The sequence below is a fragment of the Channa argus genome, chromosome 1, assembly GCF_033026475.1.
Source record: "Channa argus isolate prfri chromosome 1, Channa argus male v1.0, whole genome shotgun sequence".
Classification (NCBI taxonomy): Eukaryota; Metazoa; Chordata; class Actinopteri; order Anabantiformes; family Channidae; genus Channa; species Channa argus.
In genome coordinates this window covers 30,990,575-31,007,371 of record NC_090197.1, presented here as the reverse complement: position 1 = coordinate 31,007,371, position 16,797 = coordinate 30,990,575, and the positions used below count along the sequence as shown (strand labels likewise).

The window sequence follows — 16,797 nt, the reverse complement described above, 5'->3', positions numbered from 1 at the left end:
AGGTCAAATTTGTCTTAAAAATTTAAATAGTTTTTAATGTCTTAAGCCTAAAATATCAGTTCAGATACTGCTTAGGCGCCAATTTCCTGGATGGTGTGGAATTAAGATGCTCAAAAATATTCTGTAGGTCTCCACTGTCCACCACTGTGGAAAAACAACTGTCCTCAACAAGTCAACCAAGATGTCTTCACATCCACTCTGCTGCAACTGCTTAAGCTGATGTCTAGATTATGTTATCCGGAGGCTGTGTATGAAAGTTATACAGAGACAACAGAGCACTGGCAGGACAGGAAGTAAAGTGAGATGGAGCAAGAACAACAAGAATCTTCAATCAGAAATACTGAGTGCTAACATCTCTTGTACAGCAGTGTGTCTTATCTGTTTTGCTGTGTAAAGCTCTTGTTTGTGCCAAGCAGTGACGCACTGAACCCAGACAAGACAGCAGATTAATGAACGATAACAGGAGCCAGAAGGAGGTGTGTGTGTGTGGTGTTGGGGGGGGTAGTCATCTCCTCATTCTTCCCTTCTTTCTCTGGGAAGTAAACTTGGACAGTGAAAACAGGAAGTAGGGCCCACTGTGTGACTCAAACACACTGCCTCTAATTTTAGACTCACACTCACATATAAACACAAACTTACACACACGGCCCTGCCCCCGTTTCCTTCGGTCCACACAGAGGACGCCCCTCTACTACAACCCACAGGGAAACGGGGTCAAGAAGGGAGCAGGCCGAACCTCTTCCTCTTTTCTATCTGAGAGTTTACAGAGGCTCAGGAAACCCAGCTGAACTGCAGATGTTAAAGTGCCTCTGAGCAAGACGGCGAACCACTATCAGGTCCAAAACACATGCAAAGTGACGTCCTGCTATCTTCTGGCCCGTGTATGTGACCAACAGTACGAAACACAATCACAAACACAATCTGACGTTATGCAATCGTGTGGTTCATGTGTGACCCCATTTGCTGAATACAGCGTCACAAATGTCACTTCCTGACAGAAACGGTCACAAACTGCTAGTTAGTAATGTCTGACAACGTAACTAGATCTTCTGATACCTCACCGGGTCTCAACAATACTACTGCACTTAAATTTGTTTCATTTGATGTAAATTGATAAAGAGGATAAGGTATTCCCCATTTCCCTATATGGATTTCTGAAAGAGATTTCTTGCCATGCATACACGTATCAGGTTTCAAAATCAGCTACTTCAACTGTGCATGTGTGTAACAAAACCTGGAGGATAGATCAATAACAGGGCCTCAGTTTTAAAAGTCTGACAGAAAATTTAACTCAAAAGGCTAATTTTCTACTGTGATATTTTTTTTTTATTATTCAAAAAGCTGTATCTGTCCTTTCCTCTCTCCACCCTGCGCTGAAGCTCTGAAGCAAGATGAGCACAACACAATTTTGTAAAAGAAAAGTCAGAAAGCAGCATTTTCCCTCTGTGAGCCAGGCCGCTGCTGCATGTAAACACAGATTTTGAGTAATAAGTTAATCTCTTCTGACGGACATTACAATGCATGTAGAGATCAGATGAGTTTCTGCTAAATCTTGGAGAAAAGTGCGTTAAATTATGACCAGGGTGGGTAGAGAATATGTCCCCTCATGGATTGGATCTGCTTACTGAGGTCACGTTTCACTGCTTTAAGAAGGGTGTCCTGCATAAAAAAAAATAAAACTGCCATGCTGCTTTAATGTGAATATATCAGAATTTCACATTTTATGCAGTGTTCAGCCCTGCTGCATGGCAACAAAAAGTGTTCTGTTAGAAGTGTCTTTGCACCGCCCCACTACAACTGCGGCTCTTGTGCTTTGACCTTTCTGCTGCAAAAAAATGTCTTTGCCCAAGAACAAAAGCTTAATTACGCTCTGCAGTGAGGCAGTGGAGTGCTCCACATTCCTCAGATCAGAGGACATGTACAGTAGCTGTACATGTCCCCCTCCCCCCCACGAACATGACACTCTGGAGTATGTCACACCTATGAACTCAACAGTCAGAAGTGAACTTGTGTTTTGTCCCTCTGAGCAGACTTTTCTTCTGTGTGTCTGGCAGCTCTGGCAGCTGAACCGCGATCGTTGACACTTTTAACCGCAGGACAACCACACAGTGATGCGACTGTGTCACAGTTGCAACACCACACCCACAGTGTTAACAACCACAGCTGGGAACAAGGCAAGCTGGCAAAGAGACCACCGATACTCAAGACTGTCAGTTGTTCAGATGATTAATGCAATGTAAAATTCAACGAACAGTCTCGGCAGTGTGATAGGATGTAACAATAATACATTTGTAATCTTTGCTGCAACTACTGATTATCGTGATGAAAAAGGGTTACCTGAAAGTTCATTTTACCAAAGTTCAAGTGTAGTACATTTCCCACATATACTTTTAACAATGCACCTTGCCACAGCATTTCACGATTGCAAAAGTGGAAAATGGATTGGATGCATTGTGTCCAGATGTGCAAGCTCTGTCAAAGCACCTTGGTTTAGTTAGATGACAGCTGACATCGCTAACATGCAAACCATGAGTGCGTTTACATGGACTTAAGGGACCATGTAACAGAAAAACTAGATTTCTTAAGTGCAGAGTATTAGATTAAACAATTAGATCATCTACAGCAGCATCATAAAGGAATGTTACAGTCACTGTCAGTGCTCCACCAAAGCTCCATCACTGTTACAGCCACATTTTCATTGTAGTTTTGTTATAGTCTTTCAACCAGACTTCATATTGCTCATCTTTATAGTTCTAAAGATCATTTATATATCAAAGGGCATTCTGATGTAGATCTTTTCATATTTATTTTTAAGAGGACAGAACCTTCACAAAAATGGAAAAAAAAGAGAAAGCTTCACTTACATAACTAAGAACGAATAAATAATTATTACTTTGTTAAATGTATCGATATAATGTAAGCTGTACTACTTCAATACTTTTTCACACTTAATGCATACTGAGGTTGACATAACAATTTATGAGAGTCTGAGAGTAGTACATTTTAAGTACACAACTGGTTCACATCTATGTTTTATTTAGTACTTGAACTACTGTGAACTCCAGCACACTAAAAATAACATAATAATAATGATGATAATATTATAGTTAAATTTTTCTGTATACTTGACAGTGAAAGCTAACAGAGGTAGTTGTCATTATTGATCACTCTATTATGAATTTATTATTAGTCATGTCCAAAGATTTAGCCATCAGCACATCCCAGAGGCAAAGGAATGATAACGTGTATAAAACACAAATATATGTAATTTACAGGACAATTACACAAAACTAAGACAAGCAGCAAATTATCAAAATAACAGACAAGATATTAGTAGTTTTGAAAATGTAATAATTCCTCACTGATTAATTAATATATTGTTGATTAACCGCCAGTGTTGTAATCAAAGGGCAGGTTTAGCTAAGACGTTAATGACTAGATTAAAAAAATAAATAAATAAAATTATTTCCATGTTTGCCACAGAGAGCCCTGCTATTGACCAGTCAGGCTCGGTATTAGCTTAATGATCAGCCTCACACAAATCTTTCAAGTCCGATACATTAGATGTGTAAAACTAAAAGAAAATATTTTTAAAATTTAACAACACTGACTGAATGAGACACTTTTGAAGCGGCCAAGTCATTGTCATCTCATTTCCCGGGACATCAATATTTTCAATAAGAAAAAACCTGCATTTGTTAATGTGATGTCACAAGGAAATGAACAAGAAGGTGCAGAGAGACTAACAGCATTTAATAGAAGACCCTCAGACGATATACTGCACGGACGCTACAGCTGCACAGGACGTCCTTCAGCAGGTTACACCCTGTGCAGAGCATCTATCCTGCCAGAGCGCCATCGGTTATACGGGAGAGTTTACAGGCTCCATCCACACATATTGGGTATTAATGCCTTGTGGTTTAGGACATCTCAGCTGACAACTAGCTCTGGCAGATGCTGGATGAATCCATTTGATAAGCTGACGCCGAACTAATGTTAAGGTAGTGCAACACACTGACACCTAGTGTGTGTGTGTGTGTGTGTGTGTGTGTGTGTTTGTGGTATCTCTATATCTGTATTGATATATTTATTTGCCTCACATTTACAACTCTTAAACACAATAAATGATGTGAAGCAGTGTGTCTGTTTTGACCTGAGTGGGACATATTCATAGTAAAAAATGAAGCAGAGCACTTGTGTGCAAACCACTTACTCTGAAGTACATTCACAAAAATTACCTATGAGAGGATCTATGGACATATCACTGGACAGTTCCTGTAAGCTCCATCTCTCTCTGTCCACATTTTCTCGTTGCAATCGGCTGTCCCCCATCGAGTTGTTGTTCTCATGTGACAAATGTGACATTTTCTTGTGTTGTTTCATGTTTATTACAAAAGTGGACAGGCTATTGCTGAATTAAATCCATTAATTTTTTATTGGGTTTCTATCTTTCTTACACACACACACACACACACACACACTCCTTTGTGTGCACACCATCTTTGCTGCCCTTCACCTAATTATTCTTGGAATACATACACAATTTGATATGATTCATGAATTTATGTTTTTTAAAAACATAAAATCAACTGAATAAGTTCTGAAGCAGACACGACCATCTCTACCACTTTCCAATCACTGTGGCTGTGGAGAGATCAGTTGCTGCATGAAATGGTAGAAAATGTAAAAAATTCTCACCAAACTGATATTAGCAATTAGCATAATTAGCAAAATGATTAGATCTGGTATATTGTTTGCATGATTTATAGGCTAAATCATAAATAAGAAAACCAAAAATCTGTTTTAAAACTCCTGTTATTACTTACCAGAAGTTGCATGAATTCCATGGATATTTGTAAAATCCTGGTGGGATCTAACCATGGTGCCTCACCCACCAGCAATCTCCCCTCCCCCTTCAGCCATTCAAAACTTGACAACATACTTCCACACCCCCTATCTTGTTCTTGTTTGTCTCTCTGCCTGTTGTGAACCCCCACTCCTTTAATGACAAGTTCTAACAAGGCAGCTGCCTACACATAAAATCACTCTTCAGCACAGAGCACAAAATCTTCCATTTTCTTTTCCTACTGTTCTCTCCAAAATTTAGCCAAATTTGTGTATGCTGATCACATACACAAAAAGCTTATTAAATATACTTTTACATATCAGAGACTGGCTGGAATAAAAATGTAAAAAGCCTTCGCACCATCATTCTTTGTTTTTTGTAATACTGTGGACTTTCATATGGTTGTGTTGTTGCATTATGAGTGCTATCATCTTATGAACATGTACTGCCTTTGTGTTTTTCGACCATAAATTATACGTTCATTAATCTACTCATTTGGTTGTTAAAGGATCCCTTCACAGATATTTAACTTGCTTCTTTTAGATCTAGTTTGAGTAGTATATGTAAATGAATGTTATTAAACTTCCCTCTGACTTCCCTAAATTAAAATATCTCCCTACTTCTAGCTGTAAAACGCCTCCAGATGACATCACTTGGAGGAACCTTTAATTTAGATCTTCGCTCATACTATGGAGGCTGTATTCATGGTCCACCTGGTTCTCTAGAGCTCCTTCAGATGGCATCATCTGAACTCCTAATGATGAAAAAACTCCTCCAGGTGATGTCATCTGGAGGAGTTTTTCAGCTAGAAGCAGATAAATATTTTAATCAAAGGGAAGTCAGAGGGAGGTTAAAAGAAATTATGTACATTTACACCCTAAACTCAAGCCGTAGTAAGCAAGTTGAAAATTGGTGAAGTCGCCTAACTGCTATAATTTTATTAGTTACTTTTTGTAGTGTAACATCCTATGTTTAAAGTATTTATTGGTGAATTAAGGCTTTTAAGTATTCACAGATAATAAGGGACAACCTTACACTGTTTTACTATGAGTAAAGTGAAGTGAAGAGTATCACTAAAAATATTTCTTTACCAGCTCTGTAATTCAGGACCAAAACAAGTTGGTGTGCTTCTGAAACGTGTTCATACGTTGTGTTTGTGACTCATGCCCCACTGGGAGTGTTTCGGAAGCACATCAACTTGTTTTGGTCCTGAATTTTACTTCTTTACTTTCTTTTTGTTTTTGTTTTTTTTTAAAAAATTCATCAGATTATGTAGTTTTTTTGGGGGGGGATGTTTGTGTTATCATCTATTGTGCTGTAGCTCATGGACAAAGTCTACAGTTATGAAGGACATGGATCAGAATTGTGTCATTGTTTTAATCATTTAAAAATTAATTTATTCATCCTCATAATTGTTTTGTACAGTGTCTATTAGCAGGAGGAAAACCCTTCTCCTCCTGCAAGCATCCTAGATGCCTTTTGCATCAATATTAGGAGTGGTTGGGGAGTATATTTAGTGGAGCAGAGATTCAGTTTTTTTTCCCTCACAATTTATTAATAAATGTTCTTTCCTCTACGCTTTAGCTAAATTAAACTTGACAAAATAAAGACAAAAACAAGTTTAACAACAGACTACAGGCACAAATTGGTTGTAACCAAAGTAAAAAGGTTGGATTTTGTTTCCTGCGTATGATTGTGTTTAGCTGAGAAAACATGTTAATCAGCAGGTGAATGGACAAAGCACATTAAAAATACAAAGACACTTCTTTCATTAACTGAGCAAACTAAAGTACACAATGAAAACTTAATCTTCACACTGTCTTGTAGGAACTGCCCCACAGTAGATCAACACACAGTTTGTCAGCGCCCTGTGAACATAAAGTAACAGTCTCGATGCCATTTTAGCAACCCAGCTCTGAGCCTCTGGAGCGCTTCGCACAATCCATTACACAACTACTTTCATACAGCAAGCACATTGGCCTTCACGCCTGCTTAAGTCAAGAGATCAAATTTCTGGAATATGGATTCACTGTTATGACAGTGTGTGTGTGTGTGTGTGTGATCAGCTCAGCAGGTATCGCTGACAGATGCAGGTCATGTACAGGCCTGCTGCAGAACAGTGACATTATGAAGTTGGGTTTTAGTTCTTTTACCCCATTAGCAGGTAGTTGTTAAGGGTGCTGTTCAAGTTCTTCAAGTGAAATTATTCTATTTGCAAGCTACAGTAGCTACAGTCTATTCACTTTCAGAGAGTATCTGAATGTTTGGAGCTGAAGCAACATTTTGCATCATGGGAGAACAACCCAGTTGTTCTCTAGGCGCAAGAAGAAAGAGCCTGTCTTTATTAAGAAGACAAAAAAAACTTTGGAAGATGAAAGAAGTTAGGAAAATAAATATTGAAACATTAACACAGGACATATTTTCCCATTATGTCATTTTATATTATTTAATTAATCTAACAAGTAATTTACTAGAAATAAAAAATGTAAACTCATCAATCATTTTTATTTAGATATTTCATTCAATCATATTCTCTTTAAACAAACAAATATGCGATGCAGGACTTTATTCCCCAAACAAAAACTAGGCCAGTCTTAACTGGTGATCTGTATTTTTCAGACTAGTTTCCATTCAGGTTAAAGAAATAGGGTGCAATCTGCATTTAGCACTTCAAAAGGCAAAATAAATAAACACAACTAAACAGACTGCGAAGCCTTGAAACGATCTTACAGTAAATTAGTATAATTTATATACAATAAAATTACTTTTCTCCCACATAACTAATTATAACTAACAGTAGTCCATTCTTTATGTCCCCCTACACTGTGCATCTTTTTCATTTAACATTTAAAGTCACATGTTGAGAGGCCAGGTGAATGAAAATAATGTACTAATAGTTTCAGCACTAACCCTGAGGTTATATACACATTAAAGGATGGAAATCATGTTGCTATAATGCAAACAGCAGGTTGAAGATTTGTGCTAGTGATAAACAAAACATGCTGTAGTACAACAATGTGCCGAGTGACAGTAACCCCAGACGGGTAGGAAGAGAAACACCATCCTGAGTCACCTGTTGTTGTAATGTGTTTTTGTGACTTTGTACATTTTCCTTAAGTTTCTCCTGTTACTACTATTCTTTTCATTAGACGAAATGTGCCACCTACTTAATAAATCAGGCCACATTTTCATTTAAAAAATATTTTTAAAAAAAAGCCAGCATCCTCAACTAGATGAACACAAGACTCATATCACTTATTACATTTAAAACATAGTTCTGCGTTTATTTACAGCCCTGCCAGAGGATCTTGAGCAGCGATCACACCCGTATGCAGTCAAGGCCATTCAAGGCTCGGTGTGATGTTGTTACTTAACGTACTAAAAGCCTGGCAGCAGTGTTGTGTATCAACTGCAGTCATTACATGTTCCACCTGCTGACACCAGAATAAAAAGCATTGCAATAGTCCAGTGTGGGGATGATAAAAGCACGGACGACCTTTTGTGGATCTGCAGATGAAAGCAATAGCTTGATCTCGGTTAAATATCTCATTTGGACAAAGCAGGCTCTGCATTTCAATCTACAACTCTGATTGGAAAATAACGCGGGTAGGTTTCAGGCTTCTGTTTGACTTCATGATTAGAGAACACACACACAGAACTGACGAAACGTTCCTCGTTTCGCTAGGGCTGGGCTGGAATGATCTGGAGTAATTTAACTGCAGGAAATTATTGGACATCCGGTACTTAATTTCATTCAGGCAGCATGTAAGAAATGATCAGTGGTACCTGGCTTTATCGAGACATGAGGTCGCACAATGTGTGTCTAGCAACTGGGACTGGGATCGATAAGATCAATTCATCAAATAATTAGTAATGACTTTAATCATTAATTAGTTACATAATGTATCTGTGCAAGGCGGTGCAGGGAGAGTCGGTCACACAGGGAGATGAAAACTTGGAAAATGGTGGAAGTGGACAATATTGAACATGGTGCCAAACATGCAGGTGTCATCTGTCGCAGGATGAACGATGTTAATGCACCTGCAGAGAAAACGTGTTGGTGTTAAGTGAAGGGGATTCACTGTGAACTCATGCAGAAGCTCTGGGATGGGGTGAGTCAAACAAACAAGGGGTCTATTCCCCCACCTTAAAATTCACAGAAGCCCCTTAAAATGTCTGTGCACTCATGCCTCTCAAATGTCTGTTTGCTATTGAAGAGGGTGAAAAACCCATTTCACAACAACAGCACGTTAGCATTACTCACTGGAAAACTACACATGCTGTTTAGTTGCCTCAAGGTGATGTCTGTCTGATGTGACATAAACTATGTTGCAGAATAAGTTGGGACATGTTGGCCGTGCAAAGTGCCCGTGGGAACGCCATGAAACATTCACATGGGGCAAGGTGCAAAGCAGGAAGGAGAGAGATCAAAATCCCCTTTACTCCAGTGAATCTAAACGGACTCTAAAACCAGTTTAAGGATCATTTGACTTTAAATTCATTAGGGTGCTTTAAAAACATGCAATTCTCTACTCAAGTCTTAAAATGTCTGGGAACAATAACAGCTGTCAGCTCCTGACTCTCAACAGGCTTTTTTTTTTTTTTACTGAATTAGTACAAAGTTTCTGCAGCTTCTTTCATCGGCTGCTAATACAAATCGGATATATGCAACCTAATCTGAGGTGAATAAAGCCATAAGAGCATCCGTGACATTACAAGCCTTTTTATCCTTTAACCAAAATCCGAAGTCATAAAGTAAACCTTTAGTTTCTGAGCAACTGAAATCTGCCGCAACTCATGCAGCCCAGCCCATTTCTGGTCATTCAAGTCTCCCAGCGCATCTTTAAAGATTTCTGCCATGAGGAACAGACCGAGAGCTTTCTCTTCTACATCCTGTCCTCCTCCTGTTCTGCCAACCTCTCTTTTATCTTCTGCTCTCCACAGTTCTCATGTTCCCTTCGTGTCTGTGTCTCCATAATGCCCTCATCAATAATACACTCAAACATTCATCTGCTTCAGCAGCTTCAGACAACAATGACCAGAGTGTGTGTGTGTGTGTGTGTGTGTGTGATACATGTAGCCTGACCACTCCCAGTCAGCACACTGTCACTGCTTCATCTAACAAGAGCACAACAGAGTAAAAATATATATGCTGTCTGTGTGTGTTTATGTGTATGTGTATGTTTCATGGTTCAAGATGTGCCTCTGCTAAACAACAGCTGTCTATGTCATAGATCTTGTGCAGTTGGGTGCACAAGTTTGCATCTCCTCAGTTTCAAATGGCAAAAAAAAAAAAGATTAAAAAAATATTTTTTTTCCATCAACATAATATTTAATGTATGTTCTATCATCAAATGTCCTAAAAAAATAGTAAAAAAGTTTGATAAATAGAAACACATTTCTGATGAAGGAACATTTGTAATTATTTTAATTGTGTATTGAGTGTTATGTTTGTGATTCTCTTTTTGCCATTTAAAAAATAGTAATAATATGATACTGAATAATAAAATAATAAGCAGCAAATCCAACCTACTAACATGTAAATGTTTTGCATTTTTGCTTGGACAAAATGAGTCAAATATCAATGATCAATCAACCAATGCACTAATTGCTTCAACTTTACATTAGCCACTGATTTCTCTGTGCAGCCTGTGACTTTCATACGTAACAACAGCATCAAAATGACCAAAACATTTATTTTAAATATGTGAAAAGTTACAGAGTAGATTTCACCTTCCTGCATGTTCAGTTGTCACAGTCACAGCATATCACCGTATCATAAACATCATCAGTAACTCTTCCCCATCACATTGACTATATGTTTGCATATTTGCTTGTTGACATGATCATCTGACACGAGCCTGCCAACAGCACTAGTGTGCTAAAAGGCTGAGCTCTCACCCTGGAAGAGTGTGAGGAGGAATTTATACTGAAGAAAAATAAAGAAGACGTCATCTGGAAATTGTTGGCAACAAATCACATGTGCATTAAACATCAATGATTTGCACATTGTGTCAGAAACCTGCACACAGGGGTGGAAACACAACACAAACACAAACTGAGCCAACATGAGGAGGAGGAGGAGCAGCAACAGTAACAAACTCCTCTGGTTCAGAAAGGTGTGTCAGTGTCTTCAAGAACAGAATGATGACTTGGATTATACTGTCAACATTACTGGTACGAACTGATTTTTTTCCCAAATCACCTGGCACTAGTCGAGACACGAACGCAAACACGCCATCCTCCCGACGGATGTGGGGAGCTTACTCTAAGCTCACTTACTGTCACCATTGCGTCAGATATGCCCAACAACATCCAAATGAAAAATGAACGATGGAGTCAGCGATGCTCTCAGATGGAGGAGTGACAGGGGCCAGGGTGTGTTGTCACATCTCTCATCTGGGTCAGAGGGTGGGACACTATTAATCCAGTGTTAGACAGTGACCCTCTCACAGTCAAATACATTGACAGAAAGTTCAGTTCATCATAAAGACAAACTGACTTATATGTTGCGTTTAGGGTCACTAATTTTTCATGTAAACTCTCCTAATGATCATAATAATCATAAGTTGGCTGACAGTCAAAAGCCCAGAACAGCCGAGCTGGTTATGTTGTGGATGTACTGGATTGTCAACCAGTCTGAAACCTCAAGGCCTTTACCAGCCTCACATTCACAGTTTGTCACTTGGTTTCAACTACTCCAATAGATTAAAATCTGGACCTACTTGATTGCAATGTTACTGCATGAGTTTGACATAAAAGTTGATTTTATGGCAAAAATCAAGGTTAGGATGGAGCATGTTAGCAGGGTCCTAAGAACGGCTTTTCAAGGTTTCAGTCACTGCAAACACATGCATATTGTGTCTGTGCACCTTCTACACTGTGGTACCTCGACTAAGATGGGGGAGCACCTGTGTGTGTGTGTGTGTGTGTGTGTGTGTGTGTGTGTGTGTGTGTGTGTGTGTGTGTGTGTGTGTGTGTGCGTGTGTGTGTGTGTCGTGTCTCACCCAGTTTTCGAAGTGCTTGCTGCCGTTGTTCAGGATGTCCTCGAACTGGATGATGCAGTTGGCAACAAAGTCATCGTATCCGATGGGCGCGTCATGGAACACGGACAGCTCGATCCTGCGGCCGTCGTGAACCTCCGTGGTGAACTCATCGTTCCAGGCGGGGCTGTTGGTCTTCTGCTTGGTGGAGGTCTGGCCGACGCGTGAGTCGTCCACATTCAGGGCGATGTATGTGTCCAGGAGGAAGGTCTGGGTCTTGGGTCCGACGGCGTGACGCAGGGACCAGGCTGTGGGTTTGAGGTCCACAGCCTCGCAGATCTTGATCTTCACCTGCCCGTTGAAGACCACCATGGTGGAAGCCAACACTTTATCCTCGAAGTGTGTGTGTGTATGTGTGTGTGTGTGTGTGTGTGTGTGTGTGTGTGTGTGTGTGTGTGTGCGCGCAGTGACGCCGTCACACCTGTCCCCCCTTTGACGGCTCAAACTGGCTCCTTCAGCTGAATAAGACTGAGAAAAAACGCAGTCCTCTCCAGGTCAATCGATCACATACACTGATTGTTTGTCTTAGATTCGAACGTCGACACTTGTCGAATATGCTACAAATCCCCCTTCCCCGCCAGAGAAGCGACGGCTCAGCCAGTAAAACCTACTTTAGGAGCCCACGGAAGAAACACGAAGAGCTTCCAGCAGCCACAAGTTAGCAACAAACACACCCGCAGAGGCCCCAGATGTGAGGCTCCCTGCCATTCTGTGTACCTCCGGACGACTAAAACATTCCGAGAGCGCGGAGACACCGTGGAAGTGCTGTCCTGAATTAAACTGCACCGGGTGCTGGAGGGTGAGAGGCTCCAGAAGGCTGCTGGCAGCCGCCGCGTTGCATCGGGGATGTTCGAGCCGGAGCGCTGCGTCCAGACAGCGGCTGCGAACAAGCGGAGAGGAGGCGCGGTGGGTGGTGAGTACAATGCGGCTTCCTGCTCCTCGGTGCACGGTCTGCTTACACCCACCGCTGCCGCTGATGTTAACTCACAGTGGACGTACCTCCGACTGCCTCCCTGCACCGCTGCTTTCTGTCTCTGTCTCGCTGTGGTGCAGGAAATGCGAAAAACACGTCAGATTTCTCGGAGTCTGGTATGACAGAAGGAGACAGGGAGGAGGAGCAGATGAGAGGAGACGGGGGTGGGCGGGTGGCCGGCTGGGTGAAAATACAGGAGCAGAAAGTGGATACATGAGACGCTTTACATTCCTCCAAGGTGCCCTTGAACGCGGCTCCACCTTGACGCCTCAGGTGGAACTGAAACGTAGCCCACGCGCACGGATTTACGCTGCGCGTGAAACAGGTGCGCAGTAATGCAGGCAAATAAGGGCTGAAAACAGAAGAGCGTGCAGACTTAATAACATCCATCCACTCTGTAAAGGCAGAGAGCCAAGTCCATAACCACAAAGTGTGTGAAACACTGTATGATGCTTTCACTGTCTATAATCTTTGTGCAACTGGTGAAAGATGATGGAGTCACAAGAATGATGGGAATGTTTTCAGGAATGTCCATTAAGGCTGAAGGTAACTGGTGTAAAAAGCAGCATGGATGCATTTGAACGGGCCATAGCATGCAACATGGCTGTTTTTCTGCACAGAAAAACACAGCTTGCATGCATAAAACAGCTCTTCTCAAAGCTACGAGTGCCAAAATGGGATTTATTATGAGATCAGTGTTACTTGGAACAAATTCAGTTGAAAGGTCAGACGTCTGCCTGGCGTTACAGCACATGCTCTCAGTCCTCGATGGAATGCACTTCGTAGGACAGAGCAGACTCTTTCTGCTGAGGACACTAAGGTCAGGGAGCACTACCAGAGACCCTCTTTGTCTCTGTGGACGCCTCCTCCATCTTTTATGGAATCGACTGCTGGTGCAGCAGCATCTCTACTGCTTCAGACACTTTGGATTTAACAGTATCTCCTGACAGACTGGTACATCCTAAGTGTCTGAAGCAGTATTGTAGTTCTTTTCTCATTGCTGCTGTCAGACTTTAGGTGCTCCCAGTGAGTCACTACTCACTATAATACACATTGTTACTACCGATTCTAAAACTGTTTGCTAACTTTGACTGTTTACTTATATGTATTGTTGATTTAGTTTTGATTCATATAGATTTTACTGCATATACTTCACAGACATTTCTGCATCACATTTGCACATTTTGCTCCTGTGACATGTACATTTCCCCACTGTGGGACGAATAAAGGTTCATCTTCTTTTAGCACCACATTAAACTGCACAGAAAGCCTCGAGTCATCGACTGCATTCGGGAAAATATTAGAACTAACACATAATGAAGCGTAAGCGTATAAAAAATGAGCCTACACAGGGATCTGTTAGGATTTTAAGGCCTTATTAGAACCATTGTAGATCCAAACCTTTGCTTCCTGGCTTTGCTTTGAAATTTATACATTGTTTACATAAATCTTCTGGACATGTCAACACGTGGGAAGTGGCTTTAGATCAATAATCGAATGAAGAATTTTTTTTTTTTTTTAAAAGCAGCAAAACAGGGACAATGTGTCTAATCATGTACAAGTGTAGGTGCAGGTTCTGCAGCCACAGAGGTGAACATGCTCTCGCTTCAGTGTCCAGTGCTGCTCCTGCAACTGAAAGCACTTAAACCTGAACACCGCTGTCCCCTGCTGGTAGTTAATTTTAAACAAACAAGCCTAAACAAACTTTAATTTCACCAGTTAAGAAAGAGAACAAGGATGAAAACTGTAGTGCAAAATTTGTAAGAGTACGATTTTAAGCTTTACAATGAACTTTGAGCATTTCAGACCTTTTTTCATAGCACACATTGCTTCGTGATTGCAGGGATGGCACAGGTGGGACATTAACCACATTGCTGCTACACTATTAGTTGACCCAGCGCAACTGACTTTCTCCCTCAAAGGAAATTTATCACCACTCAGACAGTGTGAATGTAAAAATACAGCAAACGAAGCTGAGAAACAGCCGCTAACAGCCTGCAGAAGCCCTATTTGGTACCATCTAGTGGAGTCTTGGTGGAAGCACATGTATGCTCCAAAAAAAGATTTTTTCCCTCTGGTGCAGAAAAAGTGAATGAAAAGCTTAATTTTTTTCTCTATTTTACAAAGGCCTAGGATGTTTCTTTAGCTCCAAACAACACTCCCATGAGTGAAGACAGGCTACAGTCATATTTGTCACCAACTTCTGCATTAGCTGAAAGTCAAAATGTCCTCCTGTCTCCTATTTTTCAACCTTGTTTTCTCATTTAGGCCATCAGTCGATGTGTGTATGAGCTCCGCACATAGGAATCAATCACAGGCTGAGGAAATCCCCTGGATGCCCGCCACATCCTGGCCTCTCTCCCCTCTCACTCAGCTTGTTTTAAATCACATGGACACGGCTTTGCACTGGTGGATGTGCTCATACTGTAGTTGTCATCACAACTGTTGCTATGGTCACAGCAGGACAGTAACATCCTCGCACCTGCAGGACAAAAAAGTGTTTGGAGGCACAAGCACAACAAAAGGAACGTTTTTCCACTTTAGATGAAGGAAAAATTGTCCTCGTGAATCAAAGAGGAAGTCGTCAAAGAGACAAGAGAAGTTCATTTTTCCCAAATTGCTTCTTTTTCACCTTTCAAAGTAAATCCATCTTATTTGTCCAGACAGTTACAAAATATTCTTCATCACCAACATTGAAATTATAACCATTTAAAAGTAATATTCATGGCAAAACCACTGTATTGGATTGCATTTAATTGCACAGGTGGTCATGAAGTTATGGCAAATTGGTGTATTTGTCCGATATCCTCACTAGTGATGTCCCCTTACAGTGCTTTTGGACCCTATCTGATACCTTTAGTATTCTGATGTTGACTGTTGAATGTGTCTGACATCTGTCACATTGTTTTACAGAACTTGATCTAAATAACAAATTTCAAAGGGTAAAAAAACATTATCATGTTAATAACTGTTTAGTACAGTGATGGAGTGGTTAGTGCTGTCACCAGTTCAAATCCTCAGCCAGCTTGAGTCTTTGTTTGAGAACTTATAACCCTGTAAAGGTAAGATTTATAATAAAGCTGCTGTATTAGATTGCATTAGATTGTACAGATGCACCTAATAAAGTGGCCAGTGAGTGTATCTATATAAATAAATCTACATGCTGCTGCACTAACAGCTATGAAACAGCAGAGGCCACCAAACATTAATCAAAAAATGAAATCTCTGCAATCTCCTCTGGTATGTTTTATGGCACATCTGCTCTATTAATAAACACCACACAGCTGGCAGTGGAAGACATCAGTATGAGCACGGGCAGCATGATGATGAGCAGGAAAGCAGCGGCATTGCATGCACCTGCTCGCTCTTTCCACTGCGGCTATTTTCTCTGCTGTTTAATTAGAAACAAACTGTCAAAAATCAATATTAGTTTCTCTCCCCTCTTTTTTCATTTTCTCAAAGTGGGTTTTTTGTGTAAATCAATAGTTCTACTTTGGCCCTTGGGGGGAGGTTAAAAATGATCTATAATGGGATTTAACTCGAGCAGCAGAAATAACAAGCCAAAGCAATTTCAGTGAGGTTTAATGCTACAATTTGCTGTTCCTTGGTGCTTTAAACTAGTCAATTCGTGCAGCTTGTGTTCATCAGAAAAAGGGGACATAAGTTGTTTAGTTTTTTTTACAAATGCATTTTGTCAGAAGCAATGTTTATGATAGGAAAGATTTCTTTATAATAAACAATTTTCTACTTCATTTCCCACCTATAGGTCAGTGAAAAAATTGAGACCTAATAGGTGTACACATCCTTGAAATTGTCCCTAATGTTGACTTCCAGCTCAGTATTCTCATCATAGGCATTTTATAAAGACTTCATCTAATTTAGAGGCAAGGCAGATGGTCTTGTTGCTCGCAAAAAGCGAAGCTGAAAAATGAGGT

At 40.5% G+C, this 16,797-nt stretch overlaps 1 protein-coding gene across 1 annotated transcript in view; it reads right to left on the bottom strand.

The window, feature by feature from the left end:
- The window catches only part of LOC137131328 (protein kinase C epsilon type-like), a 71,117-nt gene extending 57,939 nt beyond the window's left edge, over positions 1–13,178 (bottom strand). Inside the window, exon 1 of the mRNA XM_067512433.1 lies at positions 11,854–13,178. Coding sequence (XP_067368534.1) covers positions 11,854–12,201 — 348 coding nt within the window. The 5' untranslated portion in view covers positions 12,202–13,178. The remainder of the gene's footprint in view (positions 1–11,853) is intronic.
- Between the last annotated feature and the right edge of the window lie 3,619 nt (positions 13,179–16,797).